The sequence below is a fragment of the Dermacentor silvarum genome, chromosome 6 (assembly GCF_013339745.2).
Source record: "Dermacentor silvarum isolate Dsil-2018 chromosome 6, BIME_Dsil_1.4, whole genome shotgun sequence".
In the NCBI taxonomy this organism is placed as follows: Eukaryota; Metazoa; Arthropoda; class Arachnida; order Ixodida; family Ixodidae; genus Dermacentor; species Dermacentor silvarum.
This window is the reverse complement of record NC_051159.1, coordinates 47535521-47549385: the sequence shown is the minus strand read 5'-3', so window position 1 is coordinate 47549385 and position 13865 is coordinate 47535521. Positions and strand designations below refer to the sequence as shown.

At 43.1% G+C, this 13865-nt stretch overlaps 1 protein-coding gene and 1 long non-coding RNA gene across 3 annotated transcripts in view; one reads left to right on the top strand and one right to left on the bottom strand.

The window, feature by feature from the left end:
• The first annotated feature begins 203 nt into the window (after positions 1 to 203).
• LOC119455485 (venom metalloproteinase antarease-like TtrivMP_A) overlaps positions 204 to 13865 on the top strand; it is an 82458-nt gene continuing 68796 nt past the window's right edge. Inside the window, exons 1-3 of the mRNA XM_037716894.2 lie at positions 204 to 324; positions 3256 to 3419; positions 3518 to 3607. Coding sequence (XP_037572822.2) covers positions 261 to 324; positions 3256 to 3419; positions 3518 to 3607 — 318 coding nt within the window. The 5' untranslated portion in view covers positions 204 to 260. The remainder of the gene's footprint in view (positions 325 to 3255; positions 3420 to 3517; positions 3608 to 13865) is intronic.
• Positions 8190 to 10575, bottom strand: LOC125946230 (uncharacterized). 2 transcript variants are annotated; one of them, XR_007467479.1, is made up of 4 exons: positions 10539 to 10575; positions 9228 to 9357; positions 8805 to 8939; positions 8190 to 8516 (listed from the first exon to the last, which is right to left on the bottom strand). It is a non-coding gene; the product is annotated as an uncharacterized LOC125946230 (long non-coding RNA). The 2 variants fall into 2 exon arrangements; XR_007467478.1 differs by lacking the exon at positions 10539 to 10575 and having other exon boundaries at positions 9228 to 9571.

Sequence of the window (13865 nt, the reverse complement as noted above, 5' to 3'; positions counted from 1 at the left end):
TTAGAAACCGTGTGGTCTTTCGTATCGGTCACTCTGCTCTTTAACAGGAGCACATATAACGCTACATTTACTAGTCATCACTATCTTATACATGTCACCAAAATAAATGACATATGCGGAGTACGAAAGATCTCATCATTTGAAGTAAAATAACATCAAAATGTAAGGTTTCCCTCCACTTTATTAGAGCACCTTTTTTGAAGCGAAATATATCAGTCCGCAAGTCTTCGCATGCAAGTGTACGCTCGTCGCACAGCGTTATGACGGTATCAATACTCCTGCTGTCCTTACTTTGTAATTTTGGTTTATCATTGGCTATCAGAGGTACGTGTGATTTCGTTTTAATAACTACTTCCGTTGATCCCTGGCTTTATAAAACAGGGAATTTGATCTTTTTTCATGATTCAGCCTTCGTTGCATTAGCTGCACTGCGGCAAAGAAATGGCCATTTAAAATTTGTGATCATCAGCTTTCAACAATCAATCTGTTCGGCTGGTTGTTAGGTGGTATTTCTAAGTGGCACTTAATCGTAAAATAAAACACATTAGAAGTAAGACTATCATTTCAGTTAGATTGTTTTGACTTTTTCCTGCTGCTTAAATACGAAAACACAGATATAAATAAACAGTTGGTATTTGTGCATTGTATGTCTTATCAAGTGTTTCTATCACTGTTCTTTCACTTTGCTATGAATCAGCTTAGTCTAGAAACAAAGAAACATACATTAACTGTGGGGACGTTCATTCCTATAAAGTATGACATTTCTTACAGCCATGCATGCATTGTGAGTGTACAACCATTACAACTCTCCATATTCATGGTTAATTCGAGAGAGTTACGTCAGCCTTGAAAACCTTTGATTAACACCATCCCAAAATTTTCTGTGGTGAATTATGTTCTTACGCTACGCACGCAATCTCTTTCAACGCAACAGCCAGTTAATTCAAGTACCGAAAACAGTAGCCTTCCTTAAGTGAATTCACAACTGAATTACAGGCCAATAAAGCCATTCACCTTGCAAATGCGCATTGCTACCATATTTCTTTAGCGTTTGTATCGGTTTTTCTACAGCGGTTATTTCAAACCCTCAAGGTTCCATTATCTGTTATGCAAATGGAACAACATTGCTGATTTCAAGCAAGGTAAAAATATGCGGATCCCACGAACTGTGGAAATTTAACAATATTTAGAAAGATTGACGATATTGACGATATTTAACGATATTGTTGAATATGCGTACAATAGGCATTTCAAAATCCTGACTGGCAGGTTACCACTGTCGTTGAAAGAAAAGTGTACAATCATTACATTCTACCGGTGTAACATATGGGGCAGAAACTTGGAGGTTAACAAAGCAGCTCGAGAAGAAGTTAAAGATCGTACAAAGAGCGATGGAACGAAATATGTTAGGCCTAACGTTAAGAGACAGGAAGAGAGCGGTGTGGACCAGAACAAACGGGGATGCCCGATATTCTAGTTGACATGAAGCGGAAAATGTGGAGCTGGGCAGCCCATGTAATGCGTAGGATGGATAACCGGTGGACCATTAGGTTTTGAGAATGGATACCAAGAGAAGGGAAGCGCAGTCGAGGATGGCAGAAAACTAGGTGGAGTAATGAAGTTAGGAAATTCACAGGCGCAAGTTGGAATCAGCTAGCGCAAGACAGGGGTAATTGGAGATCGGAGGAAAGGTCTTCGTCCTGCAGTGGACATAAATATAGGCTGATGATGATGATGCGTAGAAAAGCGCTTACTTCTCATCAAATCTGTGTGATATGCATGCATATCCTACATTTCTCGTACAATTATCATACAAAATTGTCAGTAGGGTTGTCCTGCACCAGCTTTACCAACAGACAATAGCCACATCCAACCTGCGCATTTTTAACCACTATGAACAGTGCAATACTAAGCAAAGTCTTCCAAAGTCTTCCGTTCTGTGACGCCTACAGGGAAACCACAAACATTGTTATCGTTTTCAATCCTTGGGCTTCAGTTGAAACCGCCGTCTCTTTTTTTTTGTGTACAACACTGTAATTTGCTATATATATATATATATATATATATATATATATATATATATATATATACCGGGTGTTTCAGCGATCACTTTGAACAATTCTTAAACAATTTTAGCTCATGAACTGGTCTACTCCAAAAGGCGGACATTACTTGCACGAAAAATTGCAATACATAATCTAATTAATAACAAAAATTCACTAATTAAGTTTTTCACTAATTACCTGATGGCCCATATTGCAATTTCCAAATTGTAGCCGTGGAGTTCGCAAGACGAATCCACTTGGAATGAAATCTCGGGATGACACCAGTTTTTAAATATAAATTCCAGAACTTTGCAGACAAATGAATTGGCGTTCAGTTAGTTGCTTAACAAAACTTCGCTTTATACATTGAAGCACAAAATTAACAGGAACGCCAATGCATTTCTCCGCAAAGTTCGGGAATTATTATCTCGAAACTGGTGTCATCCTGGGAATTCATTCCAAGTGGATCCGCCTTGCGAACTCCGCGGCTACAATTTGTAAATTGCAATACGGGCCATCAGGTAATTAGTTAAAAATTATTTTGTGAATTTTTGTTAATTATTGATTATGCAGTGCAATTTTTGTGCAAGTAATGTACGCCCCTTCGAGTAGACCACATCATTAGCTAGAATTGGGCTATCGCCCCAGGCAAGCTTAAATAAATTTTGCAAGTGTTCGCTGAAACACCCTGTATATATATATATATATATATATATATATATATATATATATATATATATATGTGTGTGTGTGTGTGTGTGTGTTGTATAACGCTACTGAAAGTTAGCACAACAAGCGAGTTGCCTGCCTGATGCCCCGCAAGTATTCGGCAGAACTTACCAGTTGCGCGATCACTTCAGAGCCGGCAGCACCTCATTTTTGACACCACACACCCTAAGCGCTGTAAATGTCCAGATATTTTAGTGTGTAAAAGAACGTGAGTATAGCCAAATATTTGACGGCCAACGCGTCGTCTGATTTTGGTTTATGAAGATTTTTTATGGGGGTCTCGAAATGTCAGTCACAGCCCCTCCGTTGTTGTCCTTAATAAGAAACCAATGAATCAAAAACCACTTTAGGAGCACCACGTTTGGTGACTTTATTGTACACAGCGTGCTTGAACTTGATAAGCAAAATGTCTCATACTGGTGTTAGTGTTTCAGCTATCCCTGTTTACTCAAAAATTTGTTTTCCCATTTCTTTGAAACAGACTATGGTATTGTCTATCCAACCTTGTTTAGCGCACGAGGATCTGGCGAAGATAAAGTTTTGAGAATAAACGAGCATATGACTCTCAATCTGAAAAAGAGCAAAGTATTCTCTGACGACTTCATGTTCATATCTGAAGAAAATGGTGAACGAATACATCTCCCTGTAAGTGCATATACTCTTTCCTAGTCCTAGCAAATGTTTAGTAAAGTTCAGGCTCTGCTCTTCACAGTTTCTGCATCACAACCTTTATTTCTCTGCAGATGCGGAAAGACATTTACGAGAAAGATTTGTATCATGACGCGGAACTGATGGCTTCACTTATGGTTCGAACAGATGACGGTGTCAGCGTGGTAAGGACCGCTTACTGCTGATAAAGATGTTAAAGTGTAGGTAAAACGAAAACAATATATACTCTTTCGATCGGCTCATTTTGCCTATATCTTTCATCTTTTATACGACACTGTTAGTAACTAAATAGGGCGCTTTTTATGTATGTATGTCCTCTATCTAACGGGGGATGAGAAGTCGACTATCATGGTGGATTTGATAGAATGATGGAGTCACTTTTTTCGTGAAAACAAGCTGAAAATGTCGGTATAGCCGTATATTTGACGGGACAATGCATCGTCACACTTTGCTTTATGAAGATTTTTCATAAACCTATTGACTAACTCCATTGCAGTGACACGCTGAATACTAGGCACTAATAATGAACTCTGTTTATGATATTGGAATATAGAACTTCCAAGATGTTTAAAATATTTATATGAAACATTTTATTTCATACCCATTTTAAATTGTTTGGCTTGTTTCGAGCCTTCCGAAATAACGCAATATATTTTATCTGTGATCCTACTTTCTAAAAAATTGTCTGCACTGCCGGATGAAACGCTGACATTTTTTTGAATACAAATGTAATATTAAATACGAATTTTTCAACAATACATATTTATGGTGGTTCGGTACGTATGAAAGAAGCTGGGCAACGACCTACAGAAAAATGATTTCGGAAGGTTCAGCGGTTGGAAATGAAATGGTCCTTCTTTCACAGAAACATGGTTCTAAAGAAAACAGAATTAAAATTTTTCGGTACAGGGAAGATAGCCCAGAAATCTCCTCAAAAGTAATACCCACCTTTTTTTTGTTTGTTGTGATTACCTCTAAAAAATCTTTCAATTTTCTTTGATTATCTTTTGCTCTTACTTTCGGTAGAAAGCCGAAAGTCTGCCTTGTAATTTCTTTCGCTTACCGTCCTGCTTAGTACCGTCTCATAAAACACTCATGTTTCAGCACCAAGGCCTAAAATACACTCTTTTTTGCAATGTTTCCATACTTGCCAGAACGAATAGTGACCTATATAGCACTTCTTACAATGAATGCTCTGTAAGTGACGTTATTCGTAGACTCGTTCGTGTTGCACGTCCACACGTATAGACCTTTTTCACGAAGGCTTGCCGCCAGGGCGCGCCAGCGTGCCGCAAACCGGATGTGCTCCCAAGAAACTTCCGGCGTCCTTGTCTGTTGCGTGTTTTTCTTGCGGCGGTTCACGTTTGCTGCTGCTCGCGAAATGTTTTCGCCACAATTATCATCCGCTCTTGGACAAACACATCGAGGGCCTTGCTGTGTTGTCCCTGGATGCAGCCTGCGGTCTGGCACCAACCTCCTTTCGCAAGTGCGAACATTCAGGTTTCCCAGAGAAAGCGACAGACGGGACGCCTGGATCGCAGCAGTGCGAAGGGATAAATGGGTGCCTACAAAGAGCTCTCAGATTTGTTCTGCTCATTTCATCCAAGGTGAGTATTTTGTTTTTCACTTACCGCGCATTTTGAAAGCAACTATGCAATCTCGCTTTCTTGTACGCTTTGCGAGGATCGTTCACGAGAACGTCGGTGCTGCGAATGCCGCGCGCAAGGCTGGGCACGTTTACGTGAGCTTCGTACACCGGCTTATCGCGAGCGATATCTACTAAGATTTCAAGCGATGCGAGATTATTGCTTGTCAACTAATAATGCAGTGTTGAGTATTGAAAATGCCCATTGCCATTTTGTAGCGCAGCTTGCCGCAGCGAAAGCTGATCCGTGCGCTTTGATCGTATTTTATATCGCGCAGTGACAAGCACTGCGCGCGTACAAGCTTGCGCGACGGGGGTGCCTAATGTAGAAGGACCATTTTGTAGTAAATTAAATGGAGCTAGAAGGAGTCTTGGCTGATTATTTTACGTTTCGAATGTCTTAGTTGGTCATTTGCATTTTGCACTGGTGTCACACGGCCACTGTCGCTCGAGCCCGATCCGGATCAAAATTCTTGACTGCGATCGACACCTTTCCGCAAATTGCGCAATGAAACCAATCTGAACTTTGAAATTTGATCGTCATCGAAAGTGCGCCGCGTGACACCCGTGTTACATGCTTGAAAAATCGAGTCAGCTGCGAAGGTTGCAGTCACGTAAAATGTGCTCGGCGCTCTGTATCTTCCGTTTTTCACTTCTTCCCGTCTTCTTTGCGGCGTTCAATACAAGCAAGCATGGTCAGTTACAAAACAAATTCTGGCAGAGTAGCTCTGTTGACTTTATCTTTTCCTAGCTAAACTTTCATTATTGTGCTTGACCCTGAATGTTTTCTAATAGCTGACAATTTTATTTTCCAGGCCGGCCGTCGTCAGACCCTACCCATCCGGACTATGTCCCTACAATATTTCCGTACCGTGATCAAGGCAACACGAACCAGAAACTTCAGCGGTACCAGCGTGGCCAAAGGAGGCGCAGTGTGCAAGCTAGCGGACCTGCAGTGGGGAGCAAAAGTGCACAGGTGCAAATATGTGTACCTACTGCAAGTGACCTTGCAACATCGTCAGTAACTGACAATAATGTTGGCCTCGAGGATTACACTAAAGATTCTTGTGAAGCTGAAACAGAGACAACACTTACTATGGTTGATATATCTGCTCTTACTTTAGAGAATGCAGCACTAAAAGATAAGGTTGCTTGTTTAGAAGAACAGCTGGCATCAGCAAAGAAAAAAAATGCGGAGCTTGAGATGAAAAATCAGCCAGTTCCGATTCGGAAGATAACTAGGGACATTGTTATGAAGTCTCAGAAAGCTGTTAAGTTCCACACAGGTGTCGTGTCTGCAGAAATGTTTGCTGCATTGCTTCAAATGGTTCTGTCTGTCTGGAGCCCAACAACTCGAACAACCCTGGATCCAGAGCAGCAGCTCATTTTAGTGCTTATGAGACTGCGTCTGGGACTTCTGACGGAAGATCTAGCATTTCGGTTTGGCATTTCTGTAACTTCCGTAAGCCGCATTTTTCATTCGTGGCTAGATGTCTTAGCTGAGAACTTCAAGAAGCTCTTGATTTGGCCATCTCGTAGAACACTGCAATCTAGGTGCCCTGAGGCATTCAAAGATGCTGCATTCGAGAATGTCAGGGGCATAATTGATTGCACAGAAATATTTATCGAAAGACCCACTTCAATGACAGCAAGGAGCCAGACATATTCCAACTACAAACATCACAACACAGTCAAGCTTCTTGTGGTGATTGCCCCATCAGGATCAATCACGTTCGTTTCTAAAGCATGGGGCGGGAGGGTCTCTGACAAAGAGCTGACGCAACGCAGCGGACTGCTTGAATTGGTAGAAGAAGGGGACGTGTTCCTTGTAGACAGAGGATTCAGATGTGAGGAAATGTTTGGTGCTCGAGGTGCAAGCCTGCTGATGCCTTCATTGACGAAGAAGCGAGCACAACTTCCTGGGGCTGAGGTCACCACATCAAGAAAAATTTCCAGTGTCCGCATACATGTCGAGCGATCAATTCAGAGGCTGAAATCATTTAGGCTGTTTCACATGATCCTCCCTGTGAACTTTATAAAAAGATCTGGGGATGTAGGCTATGCCACCATTGACAAGTTGGCAATTGTGTGTAGTGGCCTGGTGAATCTCCAAACACCTATCATCAACACGAACCATGAAGACCTCGCTGTATGTAACTGAAAGATAAGCTGTGTCTTGATTGTCAAATAAAAAGTGAAGCAGTCAGTGGTGTTCAAAGCATATAAATTCAATATTTATTGCTTTTACTACTGGGTTACATATTGCATGCAATTTTGTACGGCGTCGCTGCAGTAGAAAAATGGTCATAACATTTTCATTATTGCATCACCAAGTGCAATGCCTGGAGAGTGTTGTAGGGATTCCAATGGTTTACTTTAATGGAAAAAAGACCACTGCTCTCTTTTAGCTTTATTTTTACTATTCTTGACTTGGTGCGCTTACATCAGCTGGCCCTAGTTCCACTTGACATTTATTACACATCCACGATTTTGGTGTACGTTTAAGCTTAACACATTTCAAATGAAAGTTTGCTGTACACAGTGAACATTGAACAGTGCGGCCAGACTTGTTACCATGGCAGTAACATGTTTCCTTGGCACACTCTATTTGCTTCAGAATTTGTTTAGTCTGCAGTTCAGGAAAGATATGGGTAAAAAAAAAGCTTGCTGCTTTAAGTTCTGCATTTAACCAAAATGATTGTAAGGGACAGCCCTGTAAACACTAAAAAGTAGGCTCGGCGAAGCTTCGTGGCGGCCATTTGGGCTTGTACTTGTGTATAATATGCGTGATCATGCTTTAACTGCAAATTATTATTTAAATATTGCAGATGCTTTGAAGCGTTATTGAGTGGAGTACCTTTTAGAGATGCAGGGCACTTAATCTCTACCACAGATTTCCCACAACATTCACAGGAGGCAATTCCATCGGGAGAGGCAGCAAGAAAGGGAAGTCTTTCATTCACAAATAGACCACATTCAGTTAACTGAAACCCTTTGTGCTTTTTTGACTCCTGTGAGATGAATGCCTCTTTAGCCTTCGGCTCCATTGACACACCCCAACAGATGTTTGAGACCCTGGGTGCCTTTACATAGCCCATGATTTCAGCCACAATGCCATTGACCCCACTTCGACAAACTAGCACACGATGTAAAACTGAGGCCGTTATTCTACCTTTGCGTTCGTGGGTCCATCTAAGTGTCCGTGATTGCCCACGGGTCGACTGCTCAATTTCTTCACAGCATTCGTTACTGAGCTGAACATTTTTTGCAGTATTCAAGTCAATATTGCTGTAAATGTCATCTATTGCTGATCGCGATGAATAGTGCTGGTGGTTGGTCTTCCTTTCTTCTGCAGCAGTCTCAGGAGAAGAATCCGTACTTTCACTGTCTGTTATGCAACTCAACACAAGTGTGCTGGGGGCAAATGTCTGCGAAAGAGACCAATAACAAACATTCACTGATGTAGCCAGACCACAGTGTGTCATATGTGTATCATAGAAAACGCATAGCCACTACATCCAATAACACTGCATGATTGTATGAAAGTAATAAATGATTTCATCAGATAAGGTGTTGGAAATGGAGTGAGTATGCAGCATGTGATCTTTCGATTAGGTTTTGGTGTACCAAAGTATGCTGATGCTGAATATGTAGTTTATGACAGCTTGAATAGTGTGTGAACTTTCACTAGAAGTAATGTAAGTCGCGTAGTTTACCTTGACGTGCTGCAAGAAGCTGTGTATTTTATCAGAGCTCCATGTTGGAATAGACCCTTGTTGCCTTGGGGCAGGTTCAGGAACTTGTTGTCCAGGCTTTGCCTTGAAAAAATTTATCTCGCTGACTGGTGCCACCTGAAAATGCAGATTTGTTGCAATTTTATGAAGGAGAAATATTGTTATGGAGGGGTATGAACATTGATTAGTGCGGTGCTCTACAAAGTGGTGAAGACGACGAGTGTGTGTGAAATGCTTGTGCGTGTGGCCCTTCAGCCATCTTGTCTGTCTACTGAAATACGCTTGTAAATATTCATCCCATCTTACTCTCGTATTCTTCACAATTTTATCCACCATTCATATCAAGAAGCTACAAAGGAAACCAATAGGGGAAACCAAACATCCATAAATTTATTAAAAGCTCACCATAGATTTCCTGGATACCTCAGACCACCTGCACGCTGTCTCAGTTGGAGACGGGTCATTCAGCCCATATTTTATGGCTGCTTCTATGTTGAATAATAGGGCAGCCACGTGTGTGCAGCATTCTCCAAGTCTGAAACAAGGGTACGCACAGTTTAGGTGTTAGCGACAACTCTCTGGTAAACCACTGCATTAACCGCAGTGTGACTTGCACGATAAATGTGCACGGTACTGAACATCCAGCCCACTATACATAAAGTATGCATTACCATAGCTTGTCTCGCGTTAACTGGCATTACGTTTATCCCGCCTTGGTAGCTTAGCAGGTAAGGCGTCGCGGCGCTAAGCTTGAGGACGCGGGTTCGATTCACGGCCACGGCGGCCACCTTTTGATGGGGGGGGGGGCGAAATGCAAAAAACACCCGTGTGCTTAAGTTTAGGTGCACGCTGAAGAACGCCAGGTGGTCCAAATTATTCCGGAGTCCACCCACTACGGCGTGCCTCATAATCATATCGTGGTTTTGGCACGTAAAACTCCAGAAATTATTTAAATTTGGGTAATTCCTGCGACAAAAAAATGGGTTAGCCCATTTTTAGCAAACTACGACAAATAATAATTGATGGAGTTTCACGTGCCAGAACGTCTGCTTTGCACAGCTGGCTCCGTTACCGCTCATCATTCCAGCATGGAATTTCACTTTTCTGTCGCCGTAATGGGGAGGCCGCGTTTACGGGCGTCTTACGTGACGTATTGTCTTACGTGACGGACAGATTTAATTTTCAAGCCATTTAATTTCGAAGAATCGCAAGCGGTAATGGCGCGCGAATGCTGCTAATCACGCCGCCGAGTAAACTCGAGACATCAAACACAAGCGACAACCGTCAGTGACGTCGTTCTCTCCGTCGCAGCCGAACGTGTGTGTAAACTCGTAATTGTGAAATACTTTACTATAACCGGGGCCGCACGTTTTCGCTTCGCTGGTTAACCATCTTCACGGAATGGAAATATTCCGCAGCTGGCTCGTTGGCGCCCCTCGGTTTGCGCTCGTGCTCGGCACGCGCTCGTAGCACAAACGAGTCAGCACACGCTTCGCTTGCACCCCTCTTGCGCAGTAGTGGAAGGGGGGTCAATTTTTTTTTCACTTTGCCCCCATCGAAATGCAGCCGCCGGGTCCAGAATTGAACCCGCGTGTTCGTTCTTAGCAGTGCAGCGCCTTAATCTCTAAGCTACCACGCTGGGTCTAAGACAAATCGGCACGTAAGGTCGTGGTAATGTAAATCGTGCTCTTGGAGTAGGCAGTAAACTGTACTTACCCTGCTATGCACGTGCAGTGAGCGCTTACAACAGTGCCGTCGTCCTTGACGACGCACCACGGTCGGTATATCTTCGAAAGCAGCTGGCTGGCCTCCACAGATGCTGTTAAGATGACGACGCCGACTCCGCGCTTGCCTGCCTTGAACGACATTACACGCTTAACTTTCCCACTCAGGAATGCATTGTAAGCGTCACTCAGTTTGTGGTTCTTAAACTGTTCTTTTGTGTAGAAGCAAACGCCCTCCACTAAATACATGAAAATATCCGCTGCTGTGACAGGCGGAAAGTTTCTCGGGCTCGCCGAAAAAGAAAATTGCACGACATCGTCGTCCAACGGGTCCGGCAGCTGCTGGCCTTCGAAGGACAGCTTGTCTTGGTAGCGCTGCTGTGCACTGTTGTCCAGTCCTCTAAAATATTCGCTCGACATGTCGTCAGCCGCACTGCTGAGAGGTGCAAGCGATTAAGAAAATATCGGCCATGCGGCGCGCTCGCAGGGGAGGCTTTTGAGACGAGAGCCAAGCATCCGGAAGTTGCTCGACCGGAAGCGTCCGAGGAGCACCAATAGGACGCGCGCGCGGCTTGTTTGCAAACATGAAAAAGGTCTATAGGGATGTAAGTAAACAACGGCACCACGACAAGCGAGGGCGCTGGTAACTTCATTGAGAAAGCCGAGGAAGCTCACCAGCTTGCTCGGAACCGCATCCGCAGCCAGCAGAGTACTGACGCCCATCGTTACAGCCAGAGACGACGGAATGTCGAGTGCAACTCTGGCGACTATACGTACGGGTGGGGAGAGCTCACGGACCGTGAGCTCTCAAAGAGCTCACGGTCCGCCACCGTGAGCTCTCAAACAAATTATTGCGACAATACTTCGGCCCATACGAGGTTGTGCGCCGCTTTAACGACGTGAATTACGAAGTCATGCCCCAAAGTGTTGATCCTCGATTGAGCCGACGACTTCCCCATCCGGAATTTCTTGCACGTAGTACGGATGAAGCCGTACTACATTCGCTAGTGAAGTGCACCATTCAAACCATTCGCCGGCCTGTGCAGTGTTCTTGTTATCCGTGGATTTCTGCGACCACAATTGCCATTAGAGCTGTTCTACCACCTTATGAACATTATTGTCGATAGCCGGCCGGGACGGTCGCTTTTGAAAGGGGAGAAATGCCGCGAGATGGGCTGGCACCTGCAGCCACCGGCCACTGGAACGATAACGACGAAGTGCATAGTAGAACACGCGCTGTCCGAGTGTCAACCATTATTAAAAGAACACCGTTTTGCCAAGGCCTCGCTTGTTAACTTCGCGACAATAATATATCTTTTTTAAAATAGTTCCTCCTTCCATTCGACCTAATTATGATGTAACATTTATTGTTGTGAATATTGCAATCTAGAAGCGTGAAGATACACATGATATACCTCTCAAAAGACTATCTGTAAAATGGCTTTTCGCAAAATATGTCCGCGTTGATCTTGTCCACATTAGACAAATAAACAATTCGCAGAATCTACAGGTCTACACTGAGTTTTTCAAATGCCAAAGGCTATTTTCAGTTCATAAAATTGTTCGTTTAAAGTAGCTATGCCATGGCAGCGGTCTTCGATTCGAGAGTATGGATTTGATGAGGACGCTAGTTTGATCTGTAGGCGGCAACACTGACCTGTGTAGCTTTCACATTGTTTCTCATTGTTGTAATGCAGTGCAAACATGTGATTTTCGGTGCAGCTGATCGGGTTTGAGACAGGTAATACGATCCTCTACCTCTATTCCAGAAGCGTGCACAGTTATACTAGCATATTAATGATATCTCCATTGCGAACAATGCGGCTGGTACACCATAGCATTTCTGTGCGTCTTAGAAATACGCCAACCACGCCAGAAACTGGCACATCTACCTAAATCGAATGCGGCAGCGGCTGGCGCTACATTAAAATATGTATGCACAAACCGAAGAAACAAAGAGTTTACGTGTGATTGAGCGCAAGGATTGCGCGGAAAATGTTTTTTACAATATCCGTGCTTTCTTTTCAGACGAAGAAAACGTTAGCGCGTGATTAAAAGAGAGTTTCCGTTTGGCCGGTACTCCGGTAAACGCAGGCGGACTGGGCGTTTTACTGGAGGGGCGAAGCCGTGAACGTGAACGTGAACCGCATGGTGCCGCCACCTGGTGGCGCAGACCTATACCAGCAAAACACAGATAATATTGCAGTAATCAAATGTATTTTACTAAGCTGCTGGCGTAAATTCTCGGCAGAAATACGATTATACCTGTGCTGAAAATTTACACCAGCACAATGTAGAATACACTTGGTTATTGCAATATTCGCTCTGTGTTTGTCTGATTGAGCTCTCCGCCACTAGGCGGCTCAACCATGCAGAACGTTCACGTTCACGCCTCCACTCATTCGGAAAAACGCCCAGTTTGTTTTTAAAACGCCCATCCGGTAAAACGTCCAGAAAATATCTAATATTTATTTCACTTGTCCCGTAGAGGTGTGGCAAAGGGCATCAAGAGAAAAGCGTCTCAACAGCTCGTACCAGCGGGGTATTTGTCTACAATTCCAGCCATAGCTGCATTTACAAACCGCTCAGTTAAGCTAGTCTAGACCAAGCAAATGTCTACCATACTGGCTATAGACCTCAGGGGCGATCTTCTAGGGATGGCGGAGAGTGCGTGATCAGCTTTCAACAAACCCGCCCTGATGCAAGTCCCATTCGTGTGAGGGGCTACTGCTCCTGGACGTGGTGGTTTTGTATAGTTCTTGTTTTTCGTAGATGCTGTTTTAAGCATAAAATTATGTTTTAAGGTTTTCATTCCTGCGGTACCCAAAGGGATATTTCGAGACATCTTACATAACATGTGAAATCTAAAAGGCAGGATACCTAAGTTCAGTTCAAGTTGATTGTTTGTTATTGCATGTACGAAAAACGCGCTTACATATTATATACAGCATCAGGAGGTCCCAGAGTGAGAAACTGCCAGGGGGACCTCCTATCCTTAGTGGGTACATAAGAGTATTAGAGCAGCAATAAGAGGGCGAACTCACAAACAAAAAAAAAAGAAAAGTAGAAAAACCGCGTCAAGAAATACAATATGTAGGGAACAAGTTACAATAAATAGAAAATAATAGAGGTGTGTTAAAACAGCGCTACACCTTAAAATCCCAATAAATAATCGTAAGCAGTAATATCTAGTAATGTGTAACAAACATTTGGCTCTTCTACATATTACTAACAAAGAAATATACAAATTGTATTACAGAAATATGAAGCCTAACGATACAATAATAAAAGTAATGTAGAGAAAGTATAATAATTATGA